The sequence below is a fragment of the Mirounga angustirostris genome, unplaced genomic scaffold (genome assembly GCF_029215605.1).
Source record: "Mirounga angustirostris isolate CCGP_5_RB_7025 unplaced genomic scaffold, mMirAng1.0.hap1 SCAF_1, whole genome shotgun sequence".
NCBI lineage: Eukaryota > Metazoa > Chordata > Mammalia > Carnivora > Phocidae > Mirounga > Mirounga angustirostris.
The window spans coordinates 8,689,311-8,702,485 of record NW_026991709.1 but is presented as its reverse complement, the minus strand read 5'-3'; the positions used below and the strand labels follow the sequence as shown (position 1 = coordinate 8,702,485).

The following is a 13,175-nucleotide window of genomic DNA, read 5'->3' as shown; positions in this document are numbered from 1 at the left end:
ACCGGTTTCGTAAATAAAAGTATTCAATAATGTCACCAATTCAAATATCATATGCTAGTAGCATATGATAATTTGGAGTTCCAGCGTCTCTCCTGAACTCTGTACACTCTTTTCCTGTATTTCTTTGTAGACAGCTAACAGGCCCCTTAAGAGCAGTGTGGCTGAACCCACTTATTATATCCCTAGAGATCTGTTTTTCCTAAATCATTCTTAGTAACATTGTTGTATATCTTGTATCTAAGCAGGAAACCCTGAAATTAGTCTCAGTTCTTCCTTTTTCCTATTACCCCATGTTTAGTTTGTCACTGGTCCAGTAAGCTTTATCTTTGATCTGTCCTTTCCTGTCCATCTCCACTTCCCTACGTCAGAGCCTTGGTAATCTCTCCGTGATTAGATCATCCTGGTAGCCTCCAAACTGGTCTCTGTGCCTCTAGACCTTCCCATCCAGATCTTCCTCTTACATTGCCACTAGTGACTCTTCTAGGACATCTGATTCTGTAACGATTTTGTTAAACACTTCATTTTGCCTACATATTAAATTCACATCATCTGTCTGGGTTTATCATCACTCTCCCCATCTGCCCTCTGTATATACATCTCATTTCTTGAAAGTGCGCAAACCTTCCTTGTGCTTTCCTGCCTTGTGTCTTTGCTCAGACATTTCCTCCGACCATGTCTTACTCCTTTGCTTGTTTATTTCAAGTCTCACTTTAATATTGCCTCCCCACCTCCAAGTCCTCCTTGACCTCTCCTTGGGCCTTTATCCTTGAAAACTTTATTATTCCATCAGTTTTGTTTCCATTGTCTTTGTTGAGGCACTTAGCACACTGGGTTACAAGTATTTACCTGTTAGTGTATTTTGCACAATACAAGTTTAGAACACAGCTTATCTGTGGCAGGGACTATTCTCTGCATTTCTGTATTCCTGGCACCTAGCATAGAGTTTGACCCCCAGAAAACACTCAAATCATGCTGAATTGGATTCACATTTTGTGGTTCTTTGTGATTGGTTTCCATTTATTTGGCCTTTTTGCTCTTGGTTTCTTAAAATAATTTGTGTCAAAGTTAAATAAGGAGTAGAACATAGTGGATGATAGTAGTATCTGGGGTGGTTCTCTTTAAGGCTTAATGTGTTGTTTGGCAGTGCAAAATTTTCATTTTCTCACAAATCGTTGGTATTTTCCTACAGACAGCCGCTGTACTGTATTAAGGAAACAAGACAGTGGCGATGTGCCGGTAAGTTACTTGATCACTTTAACTGTAGTGTGCTAATCTGTGTTAGCCAAAGGAAGAGAGGAGTACCCAGGCCAGTGTTTATTTACATCACAGTGGCATTCTAGAACCAAGTCTGGAGGAATTCTGGCTGATTTATGCTGATTTATTAGACAGTTAATACCAATCTTCCTCTTAGAATTAGAGTGACAGCAAACTTGGAGGCTTAAATTAGGCAGTGTCCATCAAGTTTTGCAACTAATAAATGTTAATCTCAGAAATAGGGAAGGAGTTGTTGAGTCATCTCCTGGCATAAAAATGAAAAGTTATCTGTAATGATTGAAATTTTAATGTTTTGCTCTGTAAGGAAAATAGAGAGACTTTGTTTTGAATGGGCTCCAAACTGAGTTTAGGTTAAAATAATCCCAGAGTTTTTCTTAGTAGGTTGTGGCAGTTCTCAGACAGAAAGATGCTTATTTACTAATTTTTAGGATCAGGTCATCTGTACTTGAAATTTTGTCTTACTCTGCTGTTAAATACTGCCCAGCTAAATACGGAAACACAGATAACACACCCATGGGAAGTTAAATGTCTTTTAAGTCCACTGTGACCCCAGAGTTTGCCCAGGTGTAGAGTGTCTAGTTTAGCTTAGTAAAAGGAATGTCATTAGAACGCTGGTAGCATATAACTGGAATTACTCTAAAAGGCTGATTAATTACTTGAAATAACATAAACCTTCTTACAAATGAGTTTAAAATGTTGGAGCAATTTTAGTTATAACATAGTCAAAATTGAGCTTTCTCTTATTTTCTGTTATAAATCATAACACTAGGGCTAACATACTAAATGTTACATTTGTTGAGCATTTTTGTTATTTTTGTTACATATATTCAACTTGTGGCTAAAACAAGTATGATATTTTTATTTTGAGCTTCGTAATTCTGTTATTTGAGTTTTCATTGTTTTTTCCCCTCCATTTTTCCAGTTTAATTCTGCTAAGATAAAAAATAAAGGCAAGAAAAAGAAGCCAAAAGATTCAAAGGTACATTTTTCTGTATCAATTCTTGTATAAAGTAATTGAATATATAAATTAGAATTAACCGATTTGGGGGGATATTTTGAAGCATTTTGTAGAGAAAGACTTCTTTTTTTTTTTAAGATTTAATCTAAAATTTGCTCCGATCCAATGAGATAAATAGGGTCCTGTTTATCTTACGGTGGGTTCTCCTTGGCTGTCATATATGTGGGGGCTCAGGAGGGCAGGAGTTGAGACAGGGAACAAATATTAGAGGAGGAGGAGCATGAGAGCAGCTGTTTGTAAGTTCCACTAAAATTTGTCTTTTTATCTTTGACATTTAAAATTTTTTTGGAGCATTGAAAGCTACCTAAATGTCAATTTGGGCATATTTATGGCTGTTGAACTTTTATTACTATGTGTTCCTATACACAAGAAAAATTTAGATGAGTCATATATTGGCAGTTTGCATGCGTATTTATATAAGCGTTCATCAGTTTTAATGCTAATTTTTTCATGGAATCTTAAGGTGGAAAATCATTTTCATTTTTCTGTCTTTTAAATAGCCTATGTTAGTGGGGTCTGGAACAGCTTCAGTAACAACAAATAATGAGACTGTCACTTCAGGTGAAGACCATAAGTAAGTACAATTAAAACTTTTTGCTTCCTTTTAACTCAAGTGTATTAACTCAGCAAGTGGTGTTAATCTAACGTAAATTAAACTTGTGTTTTATTTCCCTAACTTCACTGTCTAAAGATGTGCATCTGTTATGACAAGCTGGTGTGATCCATCTTGGTTGAATTTATAGCATGGCTTGTCTGCATTAAGAATTCATACAAACTACGTTAAGATCACTGGGCTAATGACATTTATTAGATCAGTTTGGGAGCTTACTATGTGCAAGATACTTGGGAAAATCCCAGAAAATAGTCCTTAAAATGTTCAGTGAAAAGAATGACCTATGATAATCACTAGAATGTTTGCTATAGTAGGATTGAGGAAGACGTTTCGGAAGCTGTATATGATGTTGTGTTTGTTTTTGTTTTTGTTTTTTTTAAGATTTTATTTATTCATTTGAGAGAGAGAGCACAAGCAGGGGGAGAGGCAGAGGGAGAGGGAGAAGCAGACTCTGCTGAGCAGGGAGCCTGACGCAGGGCTCAATCCCAGGACCCTGGGATCATGACCTGAGCCGAAGGCAGATGCTTAACCATCTGAGCCACCCAGGCGCCCCTGATGTTGCGGTTTAACCTTAGATGTGAGCAATTTTCAGTTGTGTCTGGTTGTTGAAACTGAGTTTTCAGGAAACAGACATAAGAAGAAGTAAAAGTAGTGAGTAGCAGTGACCTTTTTATGTCATATTCCTTGATGGACTAGAAGCCTACAATTTTTTTTTTCACATTTCTTAAAGGAGTTTTCATAACAGCTGCTTTCCCACAGTCATTTTCATGGATTCTTTAAGTGGAGGAATTATTTTAAGTTAAAATAGTAATAGCCTATACTTAGCTAACACTTATGGTACCACGTGCTACTCCATTAGCTTTACATCTATAAACTCATTGAATCCAGTCTTCCATTCTAAGAGGTAAGTACCGTTATTATGTCCATTTTACAGATAAGGAGGCTACTCATGCACAGTATAGTTGAGTGATGTGCCCAAGAGCCTGAAGCTTGTAAGTAGCAGAGCCAAGGAATATAACCCAGGAATCTGGTTTTAGAACTCACACTGAAACTACCACATCTTTTTACAAATGCTAGAATCTTATATTTTAGAAAAAAAAAATCTTTTTATAATAAAATCCTTCATTTTTCTCTTTAACAAGTTACAATTAATGTAACATTGATACTTTTAAAACCAGGAGTTTCAAAAAATTTGCTCTTGGGAGCAAGGGTAGGTACTTAATTAAAAGTGCTTACTCAGTGGTCAGGCGAAGATGTATAATTGTGGAAGGGTAACTTTTCTACATTTAATTCTCTGGTAGTGTTTTTTTGCATTGTAAAGCTGAGTAATATGTTACCATCTTTACATTTATTTCAATTTAAATATTATCTGGGTCACCTCACAAGTTTATGATTCACAAAATTGTTTTTTATCAGCAGACGCAATTCAAATTCTGCAGGCCCATTTGTGGTACCTGACCACCTTCGGCAAGATGTAGAAGAATTTGAAGCTATCTATGAGCAGCACGGTAGTGAATATGTTGTCCGTAATAAGAAGCTGTGGGACATTAACCCAAAACAAAAGTGTTCAACTCTGTATGAGTAAGTAGTTTAACACGCCTGCAAGTATTATTTTATACTGATGCTGCCAGTTAAAGATCGCAAGTTGTTTGTGTCGATTGTGCTTATTAAAGGAATCATTCATTGGCTCACAAACCTGGGGAAGAAAAGTATTTTTACAGCTTTTGTCAGGTATTACACAGAGTTAACTGAGTGTTTTTAACTATTAAATTTAGAATCCTAATGATTTATGATTATTAGTGGTTTTGTCAGTTTGAGCTGCTTAATACAGATATTTTCTATTTCTTTTTTTTTTTTTAAAGATTTTATTTATTTATTTGAGAGAGAGAATGAGATAGAGAGCATAAGAGGGGGGAGGGTCAGAGAGAGAGGCAGACTCCCTGCCGAGCAGGGAGCCCGATGCAGGACTCGATCCCGGGACTCCAGGATCATGACTTGAGCCGAAGGCAATCGCTTAACCAACTGAGCCACCCAGGCGCCCGATATTTTCTATTTCTAAAACTGACCTGGTGTATGCTGACAGGACCTATAAAGTTTCCAGCCATAATCTTTTTTTTTAAAAGATATATTTATTTGAGAGAGAGAGAAAGAGACATACACACACATGTGCATGGGGAGGGGGAGGGGCTGAGGGAGAGAATCTTCAAGCTGAGCGTGGAACCGGACGCTGGGTTCAATCTCATGACCCGTGAGGTCATGACCTGAGCCGAAACCAAGAGTTGGACACCTAACGGACTGAGCCATCCAGGCGCCCCCCGCCCAGCCATAATCTTTTATCATGAATTCCAAGGCATACAGTACTCTTCCTTTATCCTTAGTTTTGCTTTCCCAGGTTTCACTTACCTGCGTCAATCGTGGTCTAGAAGCCGATGGTCCTCCTTCTGACATATTGTCAAAAGGTCATTAGTAGCCTAACATTACCTCACAGTGCCTACGTCTCTCACCTCACTTCATCTCATCGTGTAGGCATTTTATCATCTCCCATCATCACAAGAAGAGCAAGTGCAGTGCAATAAGATATTTTGAGGGAAAGACCACATTCACATAACTTTCATTACAGTATATTGTAACTGTTCTATTTTATTATTAGTTACTGCTATTAATTTCTTATTGCACCTAATTTATAACTTAAACTTTATCATAGGTATGTATGCATAGGAACAAAACAGTATATATAGAGTTCCATACTATCTGTGGTTTCAGGCATCCCTAGCAGTCTTGGAATGTCTCTCTCATGGATAAGGGTGGAGTTACACATTTGACAAAGAGTAGTTATTGATTATTTGATGATTATTTGATCTTACTGTTCCTTTGTTGATGGATGCAGATGTTTAGCATCTCATAAATCCAGTGACAAGTTAATAAGTCTGAGTGGGGTGGATAAAATAATGGAGTAAAGAGTTCAGGAAAATCTAGGAAGCAGTTAACCGTTTTGAGCTTGGTATTATTAAGGTATTGCTACCTTCCTTAAGAAGAGAAATTGAGGGCTAAGACCTGCAGTAAAAAATTAATTTAGAAGCTAACTATTCTCGCAGAAAACCTGTCACACATCCATAATTTAGTCATTCCTTCTGTTTTCCCCAGTTGCATTATTCCTATTCAGTCTAGTTATGCTCATAGGTCCCTCTTCATGGTTTTTCTTTAGAGTTGAAATGCTGAGCAAATCATATTTCCAGAGAACTTTCCTGGATGACCATATGGAAACAGCTATAAAACTACACTAGTATTTCATAAAATATGGTAGGCTTTGCTTCAGGCATCCAAAACTGAAGCTGAACTGTGTTGTTTTGAGGACCTTGCTTCTTAAAGAATTTATTACTATTATAAGTGGGAGGAAATTAAACAACTTCATGAGGAAAAAAAATAGGCTGAGTTGTATTTTGAGATAGAACTTAAAGTGATGAAGTTGCAGGAAGTTTCACCTCAGAAACAGTTGTTTCTTTGAATTTTCAAAAGTAGACATGTGATGATGGCCTTAAGAATGATTTCTTTTGGGGGCTCCTGGCTGGTTCAATCAGAGGAGCGTGTGACTCTTGATCTCGGGGTTGTGAGTTCAAGCCCCATACTGCGTGTAGAAATTACTTAAATGAATAAATAAACAAAAACTTTGAAAAGAAAAAAAAAAGATTTATTTTAGTGGCCAGTGGATAAAAGAAAGAAAAATGAAACCACTCAATTTTCTTTATGACAAGAGTGTAGAGTAGAAAAATTACTAGACAAGGAATCAAGAATATTGGGATAACTGCTATTAACTTTATCTTAAGTATTTCACCATGAAGTAGGTGATTAGACTGGAGTTTAATTGACCTAATGCCCTTCTAGTTCTAGTATTTTATGATTTTAGATATTTGAAGCAAATTAAATTTCAGTGGGTAGTATTCTGCATTTAGCTTTTCCTAACACCTCATTAATGGTGTTAGTCAGTCAGCCAGCATTTATTAACCACTTGCGGTTAAGGCCTGTGGAAGATTGCAGCTTTCATGCAGCTTGCAGGTAGGAGGAGAGCTAAATTGATCATAGGTCGGGTCACAGTGTATTGCAAATAAAATTACTCTGAAATAAGAATCATGAACTTGTACAAAACAGTGACTTTTTCAAAGGACCACAGCTACAAGACTGGGGTGGGGATGGCCAGCCATGACCATTTCAGACACTAACAGTCATCATCCAATTATGAAGATATATGTACATACATACATAACATAAGAACTGTTAATATCTCTGACATAAGTAGCCTTTTTTTTTTTTTTTAAACTCCTGTCATGTGCAGGGTGCCTTGTTTTTGCCTCTGGTCCTGAAGTGCAGAGTCTGAGACTTTGAACGAGAGGAGGCGATGATGAGAGGGGAGATGCATCTTGTGTAACTTGACAGAAGCTGAGTCAGCCTCACCATTTCAGTTCTTATCTAGCATCTTTCATTAGAGCTTTGACCTCTTTCATTCATGTCTGCTAAATAGCCACATCAGTACCACTGTTGAGTGTGCATTGATGGATGGATTCTAACCCCTGTAAAACACTGGATTATTAAGAATTCATATTTATGCTATTTTGGATCCACTGTTTATCTTACAGAGATGATTTTTCAAGGCTAGAAAAGATGTATAAATAGAGTTAAAGTTCATTTTGTGTTGCATTTCAAATAATAGTGACTATAAAAATTTTACTCACAATATGGTTATAAAGGTTTGGTCCCTTTGGGCTAGGGACCCGTGTTAAATTTTGTTCTGCTTCAGTGTTTGAAAAATTCATTGCTACTTAGTCAGTGGAAAAAATGTGGAGGCTCTAATTCTTTGAAAAAATTTTTTTCTGATTGTAAAATTAATAATATAAATTACTATGGAATTTTTTTAAATAAAGGAAAAATAAAAATTATGAATAATTCTATCACCCAGATTTAACCACAGTTAATTTTTGGTGTATATCCTTTCAGGCTTTTAAAATGTAGATAGATGTGTAAAACATAGGTTTTAAAATTTATAAACTGTGATTTCCTTGAATGTGGACTCTGTTTTTTAGTTATCCCATTTTGGATTTAAGTGTTTTAATCCAGGTGGGAAAGCTTTGTTTTTCAGTGATTCTCTTCAATATTCATCATGGAGAGCAAAAAGTAAATACACATACACCATTCATGAATTATTCTGCTGTTGCTTAATGGCAGCTAAACACCAAATGGAAGGGTATCTCTCTTCAGAGAGATGGTAGAGCCGAAGTTACATCAATCAGCCAAAATCCTCAACAAGAGTTACTGTTTCTGAGACTACAGTGATTTTTTTTTTTTACCTTACTCTCCTTCAAACCCTTCTGCTTTTAGAGATTTCTCATTAAAAATGAAGTTTGAGGGGCACCTGCGTGGCTCAGTTGGTTAAGCAGCCAACTCTTGATTTCGGCTTGGGTCATGATCTCAGAGTCCTGAGATTGAGCCCCGTATCCTCGGAGAGTCTCCTTGAGGATTTCTCTCCCTCTCCTTCTGCCTCTCCCCTCGAGTGCACTCTTGCATGTGCGTGCGCTCTCTCTCTCTTTTTAAAATAAATAAATAAAATCTTAAAAAAATAAAAATGAAGTTTGATGGGACTCTTAAAGTGAAAACAAATCTAACCTGTCACCTTGCAAAAACAATATGTATTGGGGAGTTTCAGTTGTAGAGATTATTCTAAGAGGAAAGTAGTCATCAAAAAACACTAAGTATTTAGAGCAGCATTGCTGACGAAAAGTAGTGGCATTTCGTCTTCAGCCTTCAGAGTATCAGTTACTTTGAATAGAGGATAATCATTTGCAAAAATAGTCGTATGCCTTTATCTCTAGCAGCATCTGTACATAAAGAGGTTTCTTTTGCTTCAAAGAAGTGTTATTTTTACCTTCCCCTAAATAAATTGTCTTTCTGGTTAGTGTTAATTTACTAAGAAAGTCCCTTTGGAGATTTTTGCTCTTGAAAAAGCAAATCTTTTTGGTAGTGTGTGTTACGTGTCTTTCTTGCTAGTTAATGCCACTGTTACAGACTGTATACCAAATTCAAATAGAAGAGTAAGGCTCTTTGAGGCTGACACAAGAATGGGAAAAAAAATAGCCCCAGAACTGGAGGGAGCCCCAGTCCAGAATTGGAAGTAGATTAAGGGATCGCCCTATCACTCTGTGTCTGATCCTGTAATGTATTGGTTTATTGATCAGACGGGATTAATTTCAGTACCTCTAAATCATTGCCTATTCTTAAACAGAAAAATGTTAAGATTACTAGAGGCAAATTCCATAGGATTTTAGTGAAATTTGATGTCTTCTCATTTGACATTCTTGTTACTGATATTCTTGTATAGTAAATTTTCTTTTCATTACTTTTAAAATAGATTATGTAATTATGTAATTGAAATTTATAAAATAACTTTTTAATCCCTTTCTGTCTTTTAAAAAAAAATTTTAACGATTATTTTCCAAGGGGTAAACAAAATTTTGCTTTTAGAGTATCATTCATTGCAGTTAGCTTTTGTCAGATTTAATATGAATATCATGTGTTGGGGAGCTGTTGAGATCAGTTGGAATTGAAATAGTATTTTGCTTTGGGAGAATTTTGGGGAATATATTTTTTTCAAATGAACATGTATAAGTACTTCCTTATCACATGTAAACATAATTTTTTTTCCAAGTTATTTCTCTCAGTTGTTGGAGGAGCATGGTCCGTTGGACATGAGTAATAAAATGTTCTCTGAAGAATATGAATTCTTCCCAGAAGAAACTCGACAGATACTAGAAAAAGCTGGAGGTTTGAAATCTTTTCTCCTGGGATGTCCTCGTTTTGTTGTGATTGACAACTGTATTGCATTGAAGAAAGTTGCATTGCGGCTCAAGAAGAAGAGAAAGAAGAAAAACATTAAGACAAAAGTGGAAGAAATTTCAAAAACAGGGGAGTATTTACGAGTTAAACTACCACTGAATCCATCCGCTAGGGAATTTAAACCAGATGTAAAATCCAAACCAGTGTCTGATTTATCTTCAGCAGCAGCTTCTGAGGATGTGAAGCCCAAACCTATAGCTGCGAATTCTCCCAAACCAACCTGTGAGGCTGTGAAGCCAAAACCAGTGTCTGATAATTCTTCTAGATCAGTTTCTGAGAACGAGAAACCCAAAGAGGTCTCTTCTGATCCTCCCAAACCAGTATCCGAGGATGCAGGTCACAAGGGAGTGTCCTCTAATTCTCCCAAACCAGCTTCTGAGGATGTGAAACCAACCTCCTGGACTCAACCCCATTTGGTCACAGGATACTGTACATACCTCCCCTTTCAGGGGTTTGACATTACCCAGACACCAGCAACATATATAAATGTGTTACCGAGTTTGCCCCAGGACACTAACATTTATACATCTCTGGCCAGCGTTTCTTCTGAGTATCAGCTGCAAAGATCAGTGCCGGTGGTACCATCCGTTACAGCCAGTGACGGACCCGGTGCAAGTGCTGCTGTGTATTTTGAGGGTCATCGTTTGAATGCTGAGAATGCCCCTGGTAACCAGATTGTCCCGAAAACACAGATCCTTCAGGACTCTCTGGAAGTATCAGTAAAGACTCAGTGCAGCACAGACGGTGCTGATACAGCCCTTAGTGAGTCGAACAGACATGATGGTCACTGTGGAAATTCTGCCAGCAAGTGGGAAGTAAATCCAGGAAATACCGATGAAATAACAAATATTCCACATACACAAGTGGTTGCCATACAGGTAAGACTTAAATAGAAAAAAGTCATCTTAATACTGAAGTGAAATTTTCCTTCTCATCTTTCATTGCCATTATATTTACTAAAATTATTTTAAATAATTGACTTCATAATGGTTATGAAATCTTTTGCCTGGAAATGTTTTTAAAAATATGAACCCTTTGGGCGCCTGGGTGGCTCAGTTGGTTAAGCGACTGCCTTCGGCTCAGGTCATGATCCTGGAGTCCCAGGATCGAGTCCCGCATCGGGCTCCCTGCTCGGCGGGGAGTCTGCTTCTCCCTCTGACCCTCCTCCCTCTCATGATCTCTGTCTCTCATTCTCTCTGTCTCAAATAAATAAATAAAATCTTTAAAAAAAAATAAAATAAAATAATAAAAAAATAAAAATATGAACCCTTTTGTAGGGCATGATAGGTAATCCAGAAAGAATTTTTGGGTCTAGTAAATAATACACTTCTTCCCTAGCCAAGTTTTGTACCAGTTGAGAAATAAGATAGAGGAATCAGCAGATGGAGCCAAAACATCACCTTAATAATTAATTAATAATGGTGCCATAAGGATGATGTGGTTTGTTTCTGTAGTACTTGGATGTCCTAGCATTGAAGCCCAACATTGAAGCACCAGCTCACCCACCCAGTTATAGAAGTGCTGGACCCAGGAAGCCTCCCATCTTGGGGTGCTTGCCCCACAAGACTTACTGTATGGAGAATGAAGGGAAAAGTGCTTTTTGCACAGGCAGCCCAAAAAAGCAGAGTCTGGGCTATATGTGTGACCAGTTTCTCCTACCAAAATAGGGGAGGAATGGGAGAGTTAAAAACAAAACAAAATAACAGGTGGAGAGAAATGAGAGATGCGAATAAAAGTTCCTAACAAGCATAGAATAAATTGATGTTCTCCCATAGTTCACTCTATAGGATTTGAATTCATTAACTCCTTGTTGGATTATCCCCCTCCTCATTATATTTTCTGTCTTCTAAGAAAGCTTTGAAAGAACATTTTAAGGGGCACCTGGGTGGCTCAGTTGGTTAAGCGTCTGCCTTCTGCTCAGGTCATGATCCCAGAGTCCTGGGATGGAGTCCTGCTGAGCAGGGAGCCTCCTTCTCCCTGTGCTCCTCCCCCTGCTCGTGCTCTCTCACTTGTGCTCTCTCTCTTGCTCTCTCTCTCACTCTCTCTCGCACTCTCTCTCACTGTCTCTCTCTCAAATAAAATCTTAAAAAAAAAAAACCTTAAGAATAACGAACCAGTCATTTTTATTTTTACTAATTCTATATGATAGCTCTTTCCTAATACAAGTATTTGTAGAAAGCATACAACATTATTAAAATTGTAAAAAAAAAACCTTGAAAAAATTGGTGGGCATGCCTTAAGAATGTCATTACATGATGGATTTATTTTACTAGAGCAATTGAGATAAATTTAAGTGTTTGTTTTGCCCCAAAGGTGTCTTGGAATATAAGACATCAAGAAGTCAATACTGAGCCATATGATCCTTTTGAGGCACAACAGGTGAGTCAGAATGAATTATCATGACGTTTCCCTTATAAATTTTCATCTGCCTTTTATTCTCCTCTGTTTATTTTAAGAGGCTGTTCAGAACGAGACCAGAAATAGGCATTTTAAACTATTTTTAATAGATAATTTTATAATTTACCTTTAGGGAGATATTTTACAGATTGAGAAGGAGTCCCAGGTTTTACAAGAGCAGCTTAAGGAGGCATGCGAAAATTACGAGCAGAGAAAACTCGAGGGCTCAGAAGAGACCAGGGACCTGGAAGAAAAGTTGAAAAGGAACTTAGAAGAAAACAAGGTAATCCTCTCTGAAACTTCTCTGTAGTAGCATGTGGCATGATCGGGAGCATTGTTGGCTGAACAAAGGATTTTTTTCTTAATAATGCCTATTTAAATTTCTCTATGACATATTAAAGTGGCAGTGTTTTTGCAGTTTTAGAACCTCTACATGTTGCCATTTAAGAAAAGGGCTGTGAATCTGGGTTTTCATTTATTTATAGTTCAGTTTGTTTCATTAACTAAACCTGTTTTCTGGTGACTAAATTTCGCGTTAATCCTCGTTTATATCGAGAGGCAGTATAGCATTAGTGGTTCATAGTGTGAGTCTTGGGGTCAGACTAGGTTCAGATGTAAGCTGAGTCCCATACTAGTTCTCATCCGGGGCAAGTTAGCTAACTTCTTTGTGCTTTAGTTTCTTATTTGGAAAATTTGCGTGATAATAGCTCCCATTTCTTGGGATTAGATTAATACTTGTAAAGTACTTAAAACTGCCTGGTGGATAATAGGGGCTCTGTAAGTATTGCCTCCCACTGTTACTACTATTCCTACTACTGTCTTCATCTTACTGTTAAGGAAGTGTGAGAATAACACATGGAGCTTTAGGCATATTAGATCTGTAAAATCACTTAGACCATCTTGTCTGAGTCTATTGATCTTGAGCTCCGTTAACTAAGATGGATTACAGTTACATGTAACTGGCTATTGGAGTAATACTAATGAGTGGCA

General features: G+C 37.3%; 1 protein-coding gene across 15 annotated transcripts in view; it reads left to right on the top strand.

Annotated features, from left to right (window-relative positions):
• The window catches only part of TTC3 (tetratricopeptide repeat domain 3), a 119,017-nt gene that overhangs the window by 75,982 nt on the left and 29,860 nt on the right, over positions 1–13,175 (top strand). For 14 of the 15 annotated variants that reach the window (XM_045902462.3, XM_054504092.2, XM_054504091.2 and 11 more), the window contains 7 exons: positions 1,190–1,236; positions 2,198–2,254; positions 2,794–2,867; positions 4,323–4,487; positions 9,601–10,666; positions 12,102–12,167; positions 12,319–12,468. In XM_045902462.3, coding sequence (XP_045758418.1) covers positions 1,190–1,236; positions 2,198–2,254; positions 2,794–2,867; positions 4,323–4,487; positions 9,601–10,666; positions 12,102–12,167; positions 12,319–12,468 — 1,625 coding nt within the window. The remainder of the gene's footprint in view (positions 1–1,189; positions 1,237–2,197; positions 2,255–2,793; positions 2,868–4,322; positions 4,488–9,600; positions 10,667–12,101; positions 12,168–12,318; positions 12,469–13,175) is intronic. The other variant, XM_054504087.2, reaches the window with a different exon arrangement.